The sequence below is a fragment of the Triturus cristatus genome, chromosome 9 (genome assembly GCF_964204655.1).
Source record: "Triturus cristatus chromosome 9, aTriCri1.1, whole genome shotgun sequence".
In the NCBI taxonomy this organism is placed as follows: Eukaryota; Metazoa; Chordata; class Amphibia; order Caudata; family Salamandridae; genus Triturus; species Triturus cristatus.
In genome coordinates this window covers 1,134,630,080-1,134,649,847 of record NC_140592.1, presented here as the reverse complement: position 1 = coordinate 1,134,649,847, position 19,768 = coordinate 1,134,630,080, and the positions used below count along the sequence as shown (strand labels likewise).

General features: G+C 46.9%; 1 protein-coding gene across 2 annotated transcripts in view; it reads right to left on the bottom strand.

Annotated features, from left to right (window-relative positions):
• The window catches only part of MIDEAS (mitotic deacetylase associated SANT domain protein), a 567,044-nt gene that overhangs the window by 66,085 nt on the left and 481,191 nt on the right, over positions 1 to 19,768 (bottom strand). For both annotated transcript variants that reach the window (XM_085627052.1, XM_085627051.1), the window contains one exon: positions 17,779 to 17,921. In XM_085627052.1, the coding sequence (XP_085483178.1) occupies positions 17,779 to 17,921 (143 nt within the window). The remainder of the gene's footprint in view (positions 1 to 17,778; positions 17,922 to 19,768) is intronic.

Here is a 19,768-nt window from a genome sequence, read left to right as displayed (position 1 = left end):
GCATCCCTCCCGGCGGCAACAGCCTAGGAGAGCCCTGTCAGGGCCTCCTCTGGACACTGAAGCAGCACTTGCACCACCGTATCCCACACTGAGTGGGAATAACGGCCCAAGAGACATGCGGTGTTTACGGACCGCAGTCCTAAGCTAGCGGAAGAGAACATTTTCTTGCCAAGGTGGTCCAGCTTCTTGGATTCCCCTTTTCTTGGAAGTGGAAGCTTGGACTACCAAGCTCTCCGGGGTGGGATGTTGGGAGAGGAAAGTGGGGTCGGGCGGTGGCGTCCGGCAATCATCCTGTCCACGTGAGCCCCCGTGTTGGGCCTGGACCACGTGCCTAAAAGGAAGTCTGTGAGGGCCTCATTAAACGGCAGCAGGGGCTCCGAAGAGCTTGCAGCCGGTTGAAGCACCTGTCAGGAGGTTAGTCCTGACCGCCACCCTAGGAAGCTAGAGGGAGAGAGCCTCGGCCGCCCTACGCAACACCACTGCGTATGATGCTCCCTCCTCCATAGCTACGGTAGGAGGAGACAACATGCCAAGGTCAGGAGAGGTGTCCAAACCACTGGCATCCCAGAGTTCCTCTCTCCAGTCCTGTTCACTGTCCAACTAGTCAGTTAAAGGGTCACTTGACCCCTCCCAGTCCTCCTCATCATTCTCTGGGTGCCATTGTGGATGAAAAGGGACCCAAGGAGTGAACAGGGGCATAAGAACCCTACCCGGCGCCGGGCGACGCCGGTCTGGCTCCGTGTCCACGTCGGGATGGAGGCAGGGGTCGACACGGGCCTGGGGGCTGACTGGCGTTGCGCGCGGTAGTGGTGTCGTTGAAAGCGGCGCCGGAGGCGTAACAAGGTCAACCAGCAGCAAAGACCTAGGCCCCCCAACCGAGTCCACGGGGCCAGAAGGTGCGCCGGCAGGGTCGGTCGGCCCAAAGATGGCATGCATCGCCTCGTAGAACGCACGAAGATGGGCGGAGTCCCTCCGGGTCCCACAAAGGGAGGGAAACTCTGAGTCGACCCTTCAGGCTCCGCACACGAAGCCGCTGGAGGGGCACCACCCGCGTGACTCGTCGGATCGGCCGACCAACGAGAAGTCAAAGAGCGACAATGCTTCTTCGACTTCTTATTCTTCGACTTACCCGAACCCGAGTGCGAAGACTTCGAACCGGAATGGTGGTGGCTCCGCGACCGGCCCCTCGACCTCCCTCTCGATTGGGACCTCGAACGTCGCGGAGTCGACTGCTGGTGTTCAAGTAACTTTCGGGGCTGCTCACGTAAAGCCTTCGGCGCCGACTGGCAGTCAGAACACGACTTGGGGCCGTGGTCGCGCTCCAGGCAAAAAAGACACACGCGGTGCAGATCCGTCACCGACATCATGCGGTGACAGGAACCGCAGGCCTTGAAACCCGGCATTCCTTGTGCACCTTTTCTGAGTCGAAGACTCAAAAAATCAAGTCGACAAAAGTCTATAAAAAGATAGTAAAAAAATTACTGAGGTACCGCTCTTCCCGGATCTACGCTGGATGGCGCGGAAAAAGAAAGAACTGACGTCAGCGCACAAGGGCGGCGTCTAAGTAGCTGCCGCGACGTCACCCCGGCGACCACGACGCCAGACAGGGAGCCGACCAACGCCAGCTTCCGACTCGCAGAGATACTGGTGACGAAAAAACTTTCAGGATCCAATCTGACGCCTGGGGGTAATTCTAAGGTAAGGAATCTATAACTAACGTGTTTCTTTCAGATTTTCAGGTTTCTTTTTTGTGTGTTTTAAGGCGGGAGAAACGGATCTGCACATCCGTGAATACAAACTTAGTGAACATTTATTACATTTGTGTAGGAAAGTGCCCTTTTTGATATGGTGACCCCCACTTGTTTGCCTGGCATTTGATGCAATTTCGACTGGAAGTGCACTGGGTTACTGCTAACCAGGTCCCCAGTGCCAGATCTCTTTCCCAAAAATGTGCAATTATTTTCCCCAATTAGCAACACCTTTAGTACCCTTTGTAAGTCCTTGGTAAATAGTACCCTTGGTACTAGGCCCTGAGGTACTAAAGAGGGACCATAAGGACTGCAGCACAAATTGTGCCACCCTAAGGGACCCCTCACCAAACTCATGCAAGGCTGCGAGTTTTGGTGCAGACTCAAAAATAAAAACACAACATGACACACATACCTGTGTGCCATGTCGCCTAACACTCTAAGTAATATTTGTAAGTCACCCCTGTCGCAGACCTTATAGACATAAGGCAAGGTGCCTTATATTACATGTATGAGCAGATATGTCCGTGCACAGGTCAGTTCTATTATTGCCAGTTCAAGTGAACGGGTAAGCCATTGTAAGACTTGTGCTGAACACTGGTGAAAACTAGTTCCCCAGCTACATGATGGCTTCACTGAAAAAAGGGATGTACCAAACATCTCATATTATTAAACCCACGCTGATGCCAAAGTTGGATTTAGTAATACAGGCACACAGAGTGCAAATTAGAAGTGCCCCTGAAAACCTACCAGCCCCTGGTGCTGACTAACTGGCTTTCGTCAACCAGAGATGAGTGTCTGACCCCAGAAGGGTGAGGGCCTTTGTTCCCTGGGGGCCATCACCCAAGCCTGCTCGGGCTGAGGGTGCTTTGCGCCTTCGCCCACAGGATGACCTGCAGATTATTATTCCAAGGCAGGGGAGTTTCAAAGCGCCTACTGGCTATGGTATGTGAATCTGGTTTCTCTGACAGCACAAGAAGCAAACTCTACTAATGCCCCTAAATTCAGTAGTTAGGGGAGCCCCTAACACCAGAAAAGCAGATGCTGATGACCTACGAATAACAAGCATTTGCAATACAATAGGTCTTGCATTACTGAAAGATTGAGCTATTGGTGTTGTATTATTTGCAACGCCAATAGCTCAAACTTTCAGTAATGCAAGACCTATTGCACTGCAAATGCTTTTTACCTTAGCTGCCCGGCGCGAGAAAGGGAGAAGGAAATTGGGTGAGCCGTGCCACAGCAATGAAAGGTGCAGCTCGTCAAACTATTTGTTCAATATTGGATGTTTTTTGTAAGCAGCGCAGCACGCCGCCTTCATCTTTAAGCGGCTGAAAGGGGACAGGACAGCGGCGTGCCATGCTGCTTACTAAAAGCATATAATAGTGAAAAAAATAAGAGTTTGACAAGCAGCGCCGAAGAAAAGAAAGGCGCAGCTCGCCCAACTATTTTTTCAATATTGTCGGTTTTTCGTAAGCAGCGCAACACGCTGCCTTCATCTTCAAGAATGGCGTAGAAAGAAAGGCGCGGCCGCCATTGTTAAACATGAAGGCCGCTTACAGGGGACACGACAGCAGCGTGCTGCGCTGTTTACTAAAAACATAGAATATTGAAAAAATAGAGTTTGGCATGCCGCGCCACTGAAAAGATGAAGGTGTGCCTCACTGCTTAAAATTAGGTTGCATGCACGGGGTAAGCGGGAGAGCTTGTCAAGCTTGCAACAGCGGCTAGAAGACAGTCATTCCTAAAATAGTGCTATAGGACTGTAAATAAAACGTACTGAGTAACATGTCACAGGGCAGTCCTCAATGGAGGTTACCAAAATAGAAAAGGTTGTACTAAGGAGGGGCTACTAAGCTTATTCACAAATCAAAAGGCAACATTTACAAAGGATAGTAAGAGGAGCCAATTGGAAAGATAGGCAGAAAACCAACAGAGCATCAGGTCCATACCTGAATACAGCATGTCTCGAAGAGATAGCACAAGAGCTGCCCAGGCAAGACCTAAAAAGGACCATGAACAGGTGCGAAAGCAGAAGACTGAAGAAGAGCGACTGACTTGGCACCAGCCCTGCTGGCCTGTCTTCTGTTACCCATCGAAACTGCGCCAAAGACATCTCGTCTTGCAGTTGTAGTGTCTCCAAAGCCTGGAAGAACTGCCTACATTCAATAAAGACTCGAGTTCTCCCGTGGAGGAGCGGAGCTGCTTCTCTGCATCCTGCAGGTACTCAGAGACTTTAGAGGGCTCCAAGACCGTGAAAACCCAATACCGGCAAGCACCAGTGCACCAGTCACACCAAGCCCAAGTGGAAGTGAGTTTACGGTGCCAGAGTGGTCCTCCAGCCCTCCAGAGACAAAGCCCACCTTGGACTTGCCCACTGTGGGCTTCCCGGCGCCGCTGCAGCCCCTGTTTGCAGCCCCCCTCTACCACGACTGCTCCCGGGGACGAAAATTCGACACCTAAAGACACCTCTGCACTCGTTGCCAGTGGAGAAAAGGACCAAAGGTGTCCCCACTTCCACTAGCATCATGAGAGCTGAGCCCACTTGCTGGTTCAGCCTGACTAGTTTCCCAATAAAAGCCTGCAGCCTCTTTTCGACTGGACTGATCACGGATGATGAGGGCAAGTGGGGCATGGTCCGACAATGCCACAGGTTCAATGGAGATCTCCCTTAACCGAGACTGTACGGCTGGCGTGGTCCAGGAAGTAGTCAATGCGAACATTTGTTTTATAGGCAGAGGGGTAGTATGTGTAGTCCGTAGTGGGTGGGTGCAAAATCCTCTAGATGTCTCCCCGTCCGGTCTCCTGAAATCATTCTCTTCCACCCTTTGATAGGGTCCCTGTCTGTCTAAACCACTGCCCAGACTTGTATATCCACCACTAAGCTGCAGTCTTCCAAAGTCTGCAAAGCTCCCTGGTTCAGAAAACGCACCCGACACTCGTTTGGAGCATATATAGTTGCATTGGTGAGTGGGAGTCCCTCGAGGTGTATGAGAAGGGCCAGTAGTCTGCTCTTCTCTGCCACTTTGTTCACAATCGTACATTGAAAAACTTGCAACTTGGATGGCCACTCCATGCTTCTTCATTGGGCAGGAGGAGAAATATTGATGTGGAACTGGTAAGATTTCAATCTATGCCAGTCCTGAGACACCAGGTGTCTGCTGAAAGACGGCACAGCCGTCCTCTCTACTGGGCTATTAAGGTCACACACTGTGCCGTTCTGGGTAAGCTTGGTATTCCTTCCCTTTACATGTTTCTAATTAAGCTCTTTTAGTCTAACCCTGTGGCCCGGATAAGAGTCAATGGTTTACTTACTGAACCATTTCCTATTACATGAGGGACCAGACAGGGCTGCCCTCTATTCTCCCTCCTTTTTGTTATAGCCATGGACCCCCTAGTTCGATATTTGCAAGACTAGCATGCACACCGTGATTTACTGCTTACTAATGGTCCTTCACTGCTCACTTTATATGTGGGTGATATACTGTTATTTATTTGCCACCCGTCAGATAACCTCCCCCATCTCATGCAGGAAATCATTTGTTACAGTAATCTTTCTGGACGTCAGATCTATTGGGCCAAATTATACTATTTCTGTTAACAGACTCTGAACAGTTGCCTCCTACAGAATACCCTTTAAAATGGGCTGCGGATGGTACTAATTATCTTGGCATACGGCTCCACAAGGACCAAATTATACAACTTAACTATGGCCCGGCACTGGCTGATCGATTTACCCAGGTAGAACGCTGGGTTAAACTACCTCGATCTCTGGCTGGGCGTGTGGCTATTATTAAGATGGTCATGCTACCTAGTTTCCTGTACCTTTTCTTAAACATACCTATCAAACTATCATTGGCTTTCTTAAAATCATTATGTAGGCTTCTTTTACGCTTGATCTGGGCAGGAGGTTTCCCCATGTCTGCTGGTATACCGTCACCCTCCCTTACGACCGTGGAGGTCTCTGTGTACCAGTCCTTCAACTTTACTATCCTTTAATGTCCTGTATCAATACACACAGTTGGTACCACCCTAATGCCTGCATTCCTTATTTGAGGCCCGAGCGGGATCAACTACATGGCCTCTTGCTCTCCAATAGGCTGCTGAAGGGCATACCACTAGATGATGCTAATGTTCAAACCTGCTGGGCATGGTGTAGTCTACGACAGACGTTGGGTCAAGGCCCCCTTTTTTTCTCCTCGCACTCCACAATTATTCATGGCTCCCACTTACGCTGGAAAAATTAGTGCAACAGACACTTCAACATCACAATTTATTTACTTTGCGGGATCTTTTCCCTGTTTGGCCATGTTATGCAACCCCCTGCTGAGCCTCACTTACAAAATGGGTCATATATGGATCTCTTCGTTTTTCGCAGGCTGGAAAATACTCTACTGCCCCTCCTTCCCTCATATCCATTATACTCTGCAGATTTCCCTCCCTTAACGCTGACTTCTAGACTATACGGCCCATGTCTTACCGTAAAGCTGGATACTACATCATGTGTAAGGGAGATGCAGACAGACATGATAAGGTCTTACTTCTGTTCACAGCTTCAGGGCATCTCGATTAATCACAGGCATAAGCTCCTGCATTTTAAATTCCTCCATCCTATCTACCTCTCCCGGTTGGACATTACGAAATTTGACCCAACTAGGTCTAACCGCTGCCCAAAATGCCACTCCCTGAAAGCGGGCTTCGTACATCTCACATGGACGTGCCTGGTGATCTCTACATATTGGGCTTCTGTCTTCACATAAGTCTTCACCATGAATGACAGTGAGATCACACTAGATCCTCTGACTGCTCTGTTAGGATACACTAAAGACATACCACGATCTGCGCACAGACTCACTTCTTTGGCTTTATTAGCTGAAAAGAAAATTGCGCTTCATTGGGGGAAGTAATCAATTACCTACCACTTCAGACTGGCTTATAAGCACGACATATTGTGACAGCTTTAGTGAAGACTGCGCTCTTTTTCAACCACTCACATCTTGGCCTAAGGATATTTTGCAGCACTTCCATGAATATCTTTGTACCCATGAACATGGCTCTACTGCTTAGAATTCAGCACACCCCTCTATTATTTATACGCTACCACTTATGTTCTACCTATATACACACTATGCTTCTACAAAATCTTGTAATAATGGGGTTTCCGATGCTATCCTATTTCTTTATTCCCTTTTACTTTGATCTTACGACATGTATGGTAATGTGATCCTAAACAGCTTGCTACTGTTGTCCGTTATATTAAAATAATTAATAAAGACTATTTTTTTTTAAAACCGGCCTCACATACTGATGCTAATTACCTTGAGGTTTACATGTGCATGAGTGTGAATGGGTGCGTGTAGTCGTCTTCCATCCGGGCACGGTCAGGGGTTGAGCTGTTTTCACTCCAAGCGGCGTCAGCATTTTTCAGCCAGGCCACAGAGCGTGGAAGTGCATGAAACGGAGTGTGCAGCATGTCCAGAGTCCCTAATTGTCTCTGTGTTAGAGTACAAGCCCTATCCCAATCTCAACCATAATCTGTAACCGATGAACAACTTGTTAGTCCAGTGGACACTGACAACAAATAGAGTTTGGAGGTGGATTCTCAGACAGAGGGCAAGTCTGACCACATTTAACTGTGTGAAAAAAAGACCCCAGTTCCTCCGGCCCGCCAGCTCCAAGTTGGGGAGAGGGGTAGCAAGGCCCCTTAAACACTACCAATCTGAGACTCGGAGTCAAGCTTGCTTCGTCTTGATCAGTGTCTCCTATGAGGCTGCCGTCTACTGCCTACAGTTCAAGAGCAATGATTTTGGGATTCGGGAGCAGGTCCTGTAGGGATTTCATGACTGAGGCACTGGTCGTCCTCCTGCAGTGCTGTGGGGGACACTGGGGCGATTCTTTAGCTGCATCGTCTGGGATGTTCAGGAGGCACTGTGCTTCTACCAGTATTCTAACTTGGTGAAGTTTGTTCTCCAGGTGAGAGATATTGAGGAATTGATGACATCAGCTGTACAATACATCTTTTGTTCAGAGGAGTTTTGTGACTGGTCAAAATTCTAGGTGTTCGTGGGTTGTCTTGGTCGAGAGGCTGTAGTACAGCGCAAGTTTATTGCCCCAGATTTGAACAGGGGTGAGCGCCTCTTGCAAGATATTTTCTTTGAGTTGGAAGTTGTGTACACAGGTTAAGATGTGCGAAGGGCACTACCTGCCCTCACTCGCATGCATCACTCTATGCGTTCAGTCTAGCTGTATGGGTGTCTTCCCATCAGCGTTGAGGATCTAGCAGAAGAGGGGCTGCATGTATGCAGTTATGTCCGATCCTTCTGCTCCAGTCGGCGTTCCTCGTATGCAGATGTTGTTCCTGCGTGAGCAGTTCTCCAGGTCCTCTGCATGAGCATGCATGGCAGTTTGCTGGTCCTAGAGGCACAAAACTTCTTGATGCAAGTACTCGTGCTCCTCACCCCAAGCTTTTGTTGCTCCCAACGGCCTCCAGCTTTTGTCAGACCTCTTGCAGATTTGACAACTCACACTTCACCGACTGAAGGTCTTCACGTAGGAAGGAGAAGAGGGACTCCATAAACGGCCTTGTAAGAGGCTCTTCGTTGTGGCCTTCAGCCGGTGTGACAGGGCCCCACTGGAAGTGTTGGCCATCATCAGCGGAAACGCTCGATGCAAGTGCGAGCATGTATTTTAGGTTGCACTCTTCTTGGCCCTCTGCCATATTGGAGGTCTCCGGTAGAGATATTCTGGGCGTTCACAGCTGCAGTTCTGAAGCTGTACCAGTAGTTCTGCTAGGGTTGGGGGACCACCTGATGCAGGACAGTCCTGTAGAGATTGCTGGGTGGGTCCTAGGCTGCACCGGTCACAATCCCGGCATCTTTGCTGGTAAAGTGAGCTGGGGCCATCACTGTAGTTCATAACTGCTGGGAGGAACAGGCACCGCCACCAGCAGGCCCCGGGCAGGCTCAGAAGAGCCAGGGCATGGAGGCACATGCAGGCTGGGGTCTGTTGCTGAATCAGCGAGGCGCCAGCCGAATTCAATCTGGCACCAGGGCTGCAGCGCAGATTGTGCTATCCACGTGGGTGTTGGCCACAAGGACCGAGCAGCTCCAGGCAAGCGAGGCGTATCCCAGGGGACCGTAGAGGCGCTGCAGGAACCTGCCCTTTTCAGTACTCCCTGTCTGCCATGGTGGCGGACATCTTAAGCCACGACTCACAGGGCGCAATCAACAGCATGTTGGCTGCAGGGCAGAGGCGATTAGCAGAGCACTCAAACCTCAGCCGGAGAAGTCAGAGTAAAGTCCTGCCCGGTGTTGAGCCGCCTGAAAACCCCAGGTCCACTGCTACAAGAGGTTTTGCTTGGAGGAGGAGCGATCTTGGCCAAGCCCCCAGGGTTTTTCTTTTACACTGCTTCTTCAGGTCTGCAGTTTTAACTAATGATTCTGAAATCATCGGAGGCTGTGCCAGTCAAACTACTTCGGATCTGAGGGTCCTTCCTAAGATATACAAGCATGCAGATTTAAACAAATCCAATAGTAATCGCCCGGGTTTGACTGGATTTCAGCTGTGTCCCAGTAGTTTTGTGGGTGATGAAACACTCACCAACCCTCCTCGCTCAGTCAGGCAGAAATGGTTCACCTGCCACTCTGCACATTTCAAGGTATCATTTTAAAGTCAATAAGACCATTATTACTATTATATTTTTATTGGCCATATCCTCCCTGTTACTGTCATGTATTTGTTCTGGATTGTGCATTTCAAGTCTGTTTTAGTCTGTTGTGTTTTGTGAATTAATCATTTGTTACCTCTTGTAAACCCCCCTTTTCCTAAACCTCCCCCCCAGGTATCCCTCAGTCAGAAACACAAAACTCCGGTCATGCCACACATGCAGAAGGTGTAGTCTCACTGATAAAACAGTGAGTTTCTAAAAGGAGCTGGGGGTGTGTTCCTCAAGGACAGAGTGCTGCCTTGCGATATGTTTGTGTATTAGAACTGCTCGGGTTTACAATTCTTGTAGCAACCCCCTGAGGTCTCAGGAGATGTCGTTCTCACAATAAAGGTACCCTTAAGAAACAAGCTGTTTAAATACAGCACACAGACTGAGCTAACACAATAAAAGAAGCAAACACTTGTCACAAAAAAATATAACAAATCTAATCTTAAACATTTAAAATGACATTTACTGGAAACTAGGGGTGTTATCAATTTGAGAAGCTGCAGGGTGCATGCAGTCAGGTGGCGTTCAACCCTTCCTGGGCTTTGTTTGAGGTTAGCCTCCCGGGAAGAGAAACTGGGAGTACACAATACTGTGCCTGGGCTTTCACTGTAAAGCAAAGGCGTTCACTGCTGCTTCAAACACTGTGAAATCACAAAACAGTTCAGAGTGTTTAGTGCGAAAACCGCCCCCTCAACACCTTCTGTTTGAACAGATAATATGCAGACTCAAGTGAAATAAAGCAGCACTGGGAGACCACCGACTGCCTCAAATGTACTAGCTGAATGCCTTCTAATCTCACACAAAACCGACAAAAACTAAGTACATTTAGATAATGTAACATTTTAAGTTAAATGGCAAAAATACGGACAGTACGTTGCAGAGTAAGATGCTGAAAAATCCCAGTGTTTGTTTATGTAGCGCCTGTCGATTTATCTATTTTGTTGAAAATTTCAGACAGATGGTTATATCTCAAAGACTAAAACAGACAGTACAGTTGCGTTTATTAGCCTCTCATTTGCTGCAGCATGTGAATTCATTATGTCTTTACCGAACATGGTGATGCCACTTCCAGCACTAAGGTTTTATTGTGAACAAAGTGGACTACAAGAATTCTTGCTAATACGATTACTCTCATAGCCAGGCAGACATGTTGAGGGGAACAGGTGAGCACAGCACAGCATGCCCAGAGCCCACAACTGTCTTTATGTTAGAGTGAATACAGTCTCTATGCCAATCCCTACCATAAACAGTAAGCAATGAACAACTTGTTAGTCAAGCGAACAGGGACAACAAATGGGATAGTCTGGAGGTTGATTCCCAGAACAAGGGACAGTTCGACCACATCTGTGTGACAAAGACCCCAGCTCCTCCGCCCCCTGCCATCTCCAAATCGGCAAGATAGGTCTCAAGCTGGGGTAAGAGGCCTCTTATAATATACCAGTTCAGAGTCCCCTTGCTTCGGGATGATCAGTGTTTTTCGGACCGGTAAGCACAGGATACAGCTAGCACGTGCTCACCATGTGTATTTACACTTTTTAAAATAGATTATTTTGTGTTTTGATTACAACATTTACATTTATAGAAATAATTGTAACGATTTATCAGCGAGTGCAAATTCTAGTAATTAAGGCATCGTAAACCAGTTCGGCTTTATTATGCATACAAGTCTGCAACACTTAGCCAAGCAGGTAGATTTTGACACATAACAACCCAGCACGTTTGCTTAATACTGCCCCATTACACTGATGGGACACAGGCTCACTGGTCTCAATACTCCAGCATCAGATAATGCACTGGACCGCCTCATTTAAATCAGCTAAACACCAGCTTGTTTCTGCCAGTAGTCCCATACATTCTCAAACTTCCAGGGAACTCCCCCAGCCCTTGCATACCTCTCGCTGGCATTTCGCAAGCAAGTGCATGACAGACCGTGACAATTTCTAGCAATCTTTCTTGGGTGCTGCGATGGCCCTAATTAGCCAACATCATCTATTCTCTCATAGAACACCTATAAATAGCCTGTAGAGGCCATCAAGACGGTTGCCGCCGAGATCCAGATCGACGTTGAGGAACACTCTGACATCAAGACGCCATCGATCACAGTCGACAAGCAGGCTGATGACGGTTGGCGTCAAGAACTCTTTTTATGTTGTCTAGGCTACAGACGGCATATCTACTCCTCCCCCATTCGGAATACTCTAGAACATACTCCCCTTCTTGAGGGGTCCAAACATTCTCCTCTACCATCACCCCCTATTCCAGCACTGCCTCCTCTACCCTTGCCTCCAACTGCACTTCCTCCAACACTGCCTTCAACTCCACCGGTACTGGTCACTCCAAAACCCAGATCTCAGCCCAGATCATGCCATCATTCCAGGCACCATTGTCACAGCCCAAGGTGCTCTTCTACCTCTTCTAGGCACTCCCGCCATAATCATCATTCTCCACGAAGATCTCGGTTAAGACATCATACGGACATGTCTTCCACTTTTACTGGACTAACTAACGCTTTCAGACTCTCAACCTCCACACATCACTGGTGGATGATGTCACCAAATTTCAAGAGGTCCTCTTGAGGGGTGTGGCAAAACATAACATTCCTATGTCGACTCCAACACAAACAGTCATTTTGAGACTCTACAACACAGGTCAACATCACAGCCTTTGCTGCCTCAACTGCCAGGTCTCCTTAAACATGCTATGGACCTCTTCCCGACACCAGCCTCAGTTAAGCCAGCTCCATCCAGGCTTCAAAAGAAATATTGCCCTCTGGAGCAAGACCCTGCTTTCCTCTGACCAGATCCTACACTATACACAGTGAGTGTAGTAGCAGCAAAGAAGCAACATCTCACTACTCACACTTCTACAGTGTCTCCCGATATTCAAAGGCGGATGTTAGAATACGTGGGTCATAAAGTGTGCAGTATGGAAGCAACCAACATTAAAGCAGCCAGCGCCACTGCTCTTCTAGGCAGATATGACAGGGCGCTGTGCGAATCCATGCACTAGTTTGCGGAACATCTCCCTGGAGATAAGAGGGAAGACTTCATGGAATTCCTAATTGAAGGATTAATTATATCTAAACAAGTTATTAGTGCTGCATCAGAATCTTCCCTATTAGCTGCGCAGGAGTACTTAGAAGGCACACTTGGCTCCGACTTACATCCCTCAAGTCAGAATCACAGTAGAGGATATTAAATCTTCCATTCTCTGGCACCACTCTCTTTGGAAGCCATACCGATGAGGAGATGGCACGGATGAAGGTGGAAATGGACACTCTAAAGGCAGTCGGCTTAGAGAGACCCAGGAAGCAGAGAAAATCTTTCTGACCCTACCAACGCCGCTTCTATTACCAGAGGGTTCAAACCCCTCACTGGTATCAGGGGCACCATCAAAGTGGTGCACAACAACAGCAAAAACAACCCCATCAACCATACCAAAGAAAGCAGCTTAGAGGGAGATCTACCTAGCTGCCTGCTCAAGGAGGCAAGCAACCATCCGGGTCAAAACCCTGAATCATTACTTACCCCTACTCTGGCAGGGGGAAGCATCCAATATTATCTAGCAGAGTGGCAAACCATAATACAAGAAGCCTGGGTTCTGAATATTGTTTGCAATGGATACTGTCTCAGGTTCACCAGTCCACCACGATCCACACCTCAGAAACCATCCAGTTTCCAGCTCCCGCTGTTATGATCAGAGATCAACATCCTCTCACAAAAGCAAGCGGTGGAACCTGTTCCTCACTGACAATGATGTGCAGGCATTAATTCCAGATACTTTCTCGTCGAGAAGAAAGACAAGAACGAAGTCAGACACATTCTCAACCTCAAAACAGCAAACAAGTGGATTCAGCGAGAAAAGTTCTGGATGATGGCATTACACCATATTTATCCCCAAGTACACCATCAACCTTCAAGACGCATACTTGTATATACCAATCGCCAGAGAAGTTCGTAGTGGGGCAGGGCCATTATCAGTACCAAGTACTTCAATTTGGCCTGAAGTGAGCACCCAGGACATTCTCCAAGTGCATGGCAGTAGTTGCTGCCCATCTCAGGAAACACAAAATATTTGACTTCTCATATCTAGATGATTGGCTAATCAAGGCGTCCACGTCTCAGGAAACTCAGCGTCATTACAATTGGACTTGGAATCTCCTACAAAGGTTCCGCCTTCATGTCAACCACAACAAGTCGACCTCTGTTCCGGTTCAAACTTAACATTATCTGGGAGTTTCCATTCACACAATATGGGCAAAAAGTGTGTCCTTAGGAGGAGAGACACTTACTGATCCTTCAGAACTGTCACGCTCTCATGAAAGCCTATCATCCAACGGTGAGAATAGTATCCTCCCTCGGTTGCTTGGATTGCCTCCTGCATCTTTCTCACACCGAATGCCCGTCTCCACATGCAACCTCTGCTAGGAATGTCTCAAAGAACAGTGGGACCAACAGACAGGCAATTGGGAAAACATAATACAACTATCCCTTGATGCTAAGCTGTCAATGAAATGGTGGTGCTCTCCAACCAATTTACTTCGAGGTACGCCATTTCATCAGGAGAGCCCTCCTCAAACTATAGTCAAGGATGCCTGACTACTAGGATGGGGAGCCCACATGGATCACCTCCAAATCATGAACAAGTACCCGTAGAGAGAATCTACATACCATTCAATCTCCTTGAGCTGCACGCAGTCCATTTGGCACTGAAGCCATTCATTCATCGTTCAGATCCCACTCCCTGCTTCTTCAGACAGCCAATAAAACAACCATGTACTACCTCAATAAGCAGAGAGGGATGAGATCCAGACCCTTATCACACAAGGCCCAGACGATCTGGAAATGGCTTCTAGCCAGGGACCTCACGTTCACAACTCACCATTCAGGTGGATAAAATGCTCAAGCAGACTCCTGCAATAAAACTACGACTGGGACTTAAAAGACAACATCGTTCAAAACATCTTTCAACGATGGGAAACTCCAGCCATCGACTTATTCGCCACCACAGAAAATGCAGAAGCTATGCCTTGAAGGTACTTCCAGCCAGGGACACTGGGGAATTCCCTATGGATCAAGTGGTCCAGCAAATTTTTCTACGCTTTTCTGCCTATTCCCCTGATCCCAACAGTCCTCATCAAGTTGTCCCAATCAAGAACCAAGATGTTCGTCATAGTTCTGGAGTGGCCAAGTCAATGGTGGTCTACGGACCGCCTTCACTGGTGTGTCCATCCACATCTCAAGCTGCAATGCAGACCAGACCCGCTAACGAAGTTCAGTTTCCGGATGGTACACCCCAAATTACTCCTCTTGAATTTGGCAGCATGGCTCCTGAGCTAGTGCTGTACGAACACTTCAATCTGCTCCAAGACTACATGGACATTCTCAAAGAGGATAAGCAACCTTCAAAACGTTACGCATGTTCCTTCAAATGGAAGAGATATTGCATGAAGTGTTCCTCTAAGAACGTAGATCCTACATCTTGGCAAAATCTAGCTTGCAATTCTCTTCTGTAAAGGTTCACTTGGCAGCTCTTACTGCTTACAGAAAATCTTTTTTCAAAATCCCCGTAATCAAGGATTTTCTGGAAGGGTTAAAGAAGTTTTTCCATCAATTAGTCATCCTCCTCCTCCCTTGGAGCTTAACATAGTACTTACACAAAATATGCAGGATCCCTTTGAGCTTAAGCACAAAGCCTCTCTGCAACAACTTTCTTGGAAGACAGCCTTCCTTGTAGCAATAACATTAGCTTGCTACGTTAGCGAGATCCAAGCGCTTTGTTCTCATGAACCATCCAGAATCTTCCACTCTAGCAAAGTGGTCATGAGGCCTCACCTGAAATTCCTCCCCGAAGTTATTTTGGACTTTCATGTCAATCAAACCATCTCCTTACTGACATTCTTTCAGAATTTCTCTACTCCAGCTGAAAGAACTACTCATTCCCTGGATGTGAAGAGAGTTTTAAAATTTTCTCTCGATAGGGAAATTCGCAGATCAAACCAATTGTTTATCAACTATGTTCCGATCCAGCCACTTCCAAGCAATACTTCTCCAGATGGATAGTTTCCTGCATCCTATTGTGCTACCAAAACGCTAACAAGACACTATCAGAGAAACCTAAAGCACACTCTACTAGAGTTAAATTGGCTACTGCTGCTTTATTGAGGAACATCCCATTTCTCGATATTTGCAAAGCAGCCACGTGGAGCTCTATCCATATATTTACCAAATCTAACTGCCTAGATTCTAATGCTAGAGCAGTTGCTCAAGTGGGACAGGCCGGTCTTAAAGAATCTCTTTGCTTAAAAGGTCTACCTTTCTTCATTCTCTGTCTTCTCTACCACGCTAGGTAGGGATGGGCTTGCTACTCTATTCAGTGCTTAGGACTATAAATGGAAATCCCCTATGAGAGAAGGAATAGTTTCTTACCTGTAACCCCAGTTCTCTAGTTTTTCGATTATAGTCATAAGCAACCCTCCCTCCTTCCCGGTGGAGTGGACAGAAGTAATCATGGAACCTATACATCACACATCACCTTAAAAAGAACTGAAGCCACTGACACTTGCTCATCATGATGGGATACTGGCGGTCCCTGGGTTCTTAAAGGCACAGCCTCAATTTTTAATTCATAATGAAAGCCAAGGAAGTTACACTGTGCAGCTTTCCTTCATACCTATGCTCTATCAAAAAAGGCTTTGTGAAAGAGATTGATTCTGTTATATTACAACATTATGGAATCATATAAACAATTCTCCTGGCCTCTTTACAAGTACAAGATGGAAAATCGGGCCATTGCACCCTAGTCCTATAGGCTGCATAATCTTTCTTCTTCAATGACTCTGCAGACCTTCCTGAAGTAAGGCGAACATCTATACTTCGATATGTATTGTGAAAATATGCTTCTGTGTCCCTGCACAAGGCCGGGACTATTCAGTATTTATGACTATAATGGAAATTAGAACATTGGAATGTGGAGCACTCCATTATAGACAATGGAGTGCTCCGCGCTTCTACGGGCCGGTAAAGGCCCGCAGAGCAACATTCCAATATTTTACAAAAGCCTATCGAAGCTCGAGGGAATTTAAATCCCCTCGAGCTTCGAGAAGCCTTTGTTTAATTTGTTAGAACATTCTGCCCTCTAGTGGCAGAATGTTCTAATAGCCTTATAGCCCTTCGTAGCAGGGCTATACCGCTATTAAGGTCCCGCTGCTTTTGTTAAAGTCCCTGGCCTTCGGCTCGGGCCTTTAACGCTGCAGCGGGCCTTTAATAGCCGGTATAGCCCGCTACGGCAGGCTATAAAGCTATATTCACCTACGAGAGAACTGGAGTTAGAGGTATAAAACTATTCCATACATATGAAGGTCTGCCATGCCCAAGATCCCTAAGAGTGTAATGTATCCCTTAATCTCTATGCCCAGTCCAACAGCAGATTTCAGATGTTTATCTGTTCACAATAGTCTTGGATCAAAGGGCAGTCACTAGAGAGCGTAGAGGAAGTTCTTCACCTCCCAACAAACATGCACCACCTGCAGCTCTACCTAATTTATGAATAAGTTCCACAGTATAATATGAACACCACAGGATTTTATGTTTGACTAGTGTGAAGCGAGTCCTGACTGATATCTGCCTAGGGTAGGCAAGTGTCTCCTGCCATTTGTCATCTTCCAGTTTGTCCACTTCTTGGATCCATCTATATCTTAGACCTGTCAGGTCTCTGCTGATGTTCATTAGAATGACATAGGCCTGAGACATTGCCTGCCCCGTACCCCCCCGCCCCCCCCCCAAGGTAAGTATACAACAGCCTTATTTCTAGGGATGACGCTTCTATTTCGGCGTAATTCCCATGCAAGTCCAGATGATGTGTTTGATATGCAGGTTTTTAAAGGCCTGGGGTTCACTTATGCTTTAAGATGTCTGAAAAGGTGCAAATGAGAAAATTCCTTCATCCCTCAGACCTCGGTCAGTGAAGAGATTCCAATAATGTCCAACTTCTTAAAAGCATACCATTTTTTCACCCCTTTGACTCTCGTTCCAGTTCATAGAGGCATCTTGGGTGTCAGTATTTTACCCCAGCCTATTTCATTGTTAAGTTTGAGCCATATTTTCACATAAAACCGAAGTAGTAAGCTGAGTGTCGTGGGCTAGAACACCACCATACAGAACGTGGATGGATCCTCTGTCCCATAGCGTTGCTAACCATCCTGTTGGCTGGCACCTACCATGTAGTTACAGTTTTGACATTTCATTATCACTTGCTTAGTACTCTCTCAAGCCTTGTTCTCAAAATACATTGCTCACCAAGTTCCTCTAGCCTCACCTTTCTCCTGAGTGGACTGGTTGCTCTCCATGTCTCCCCAAGGCTGCCATACCAGATCTGCCATAGGATCGTCTTCATCTGCTTTACATCGGTCACAGAGCTCTGGGATTTCTGCCTGAAATCGGCAACCCACATTTATCCGTCTGCAGAAACAAGAACCATTATCAAACTAGGAGGTAATGCCAACAGCCAACTCATTCTGGCAGTATTGCTAGATCAGGGTCTGAATTCCCAAAAGTTGTATCACAGGTTTGCGTACAGCTTCCACTGCAACCTTGCAAAAATACTTTTTGAGGAAATGTACTTATGTGATATACATACATACTTCAATATTAAAATATATCTTAGAGTACTCAAAAGAAGTAAATGTGCCTCTTATTTTAGTATGGGGGCACAGGTGGCCTCCAATGAATCAGGTAATGTTAAGAAACAAGGGTAGATTAGAAGTCATCATTACTGCCCAAGTTCTGCTGGTCGCACATTCAGGTCCGCCAAGATAGGACAGAGGCATGTTTGCAACACGGCTCCTACATATGCAAAAATGCCTTTGATAGGCAGCCATCTCAGTCTCTAGACAGATTTCATATTTTGCGCAGCTAGACTCACACGACTTGCAAGAGACACACCGGGGCAGCAGCACGCAGCGCCACTAAGACCTGAGCCAAGCCTTAGACCCCCAGCTTAGGATCAGTTGAGGCTGGACTGAGTCCACTGGGACAGCCCTACTGCTGTCCACGTCTATCGTCTGCTTTCACACAGTGTTCCTAAGCTATCTCTTCAGCAGCATATACACAACCGTGAGCTTCTGGTACATCACATGAGGTGCCTGAAGTCCTAACCAGTGAAGAAAATGTGTGCTGCAACCACATTCTGTTATCACAACTCATTTCCTCCTACAAAGAGAGGAGTTACCGAAAACACACTCGAGAAAGGAAAACTGATACTCAAAACGTAATGTTGAGTTGAAATGTGAAATATATAAGCAAAACTGAATAAGATAACTCATGAGCAGAAATAAAGCAACAAATCTTAGGGAGAATGGAACAAAAGAAAATCCATTAGGTATGGAGAATGTGTGCTCCGCATTAGCTCTTAATTTGAAAGGCAAAAATAGTCAGGGACAAAAGGGACAACATTACTTTTAGGGATAGAGGGTGGAACATACATGTGGGAATGAAAGGGAACTTCACATGGAAGAAAGAGGATGTTTGTTAAAGCAGGCACAAGCATCATCCCCACTTTACATTAGAAGAGCCACCACAAGAAAGAACATCTTCACTTGCGAGGTTACAAGCACGACAGATCAATAATACTTTCAGGCTGCTATTGGTCTTCGACTACTGGGTATGATGCACATTTACTTTAAAAAGTTACATGGTTGAAACAAAAACAATCAATTTTTGTGTCCTCCCACAACATTAAAATCTGCAGGTAAATCCGCCAAAACTTCCAGCGAGGTTTACTAGCACATGACAAAATTAAGGGGATAACCCAACAGAAAGAGTACTGGAAAGCTCCAACTGGGAATGGAATATAAAATACTAGGACTATACAGGACCTGGAAGGATGAGGGGAGGACTGCGCACTGATATGAACTGGCAGCATCTGGGATCATGGAGTCATCTAGCTGGCCTAAGCCACAAAAGGCATGGAGTGACACATGACATGAAAATGCAGTAATAAGTCATGCAGAAGCATTTTGAAAAGGCTCCTTCGCTAGCTATGAAGATCAAGAGGAGGGTACAGTGTTTCACCTCTAGGGATTGTACTATACATGTGCACTTAAGAGACAGTACTGTGAATAGAATACTAATGGCGCAACACTAGCAAGTGAAATGCGCTATGAATATTGGTCCCGAGCCTGTCGGCAACTGAAATGCTTCTCATTCTGCTGGACCAATCATTTTGTTTGCAGTGGCATTTCCCCTCAGACGAAGATTTAGGATTTGTTAGCTCTGGTCTAGGCACAAAAAGTAGCAGAGCGCTACAC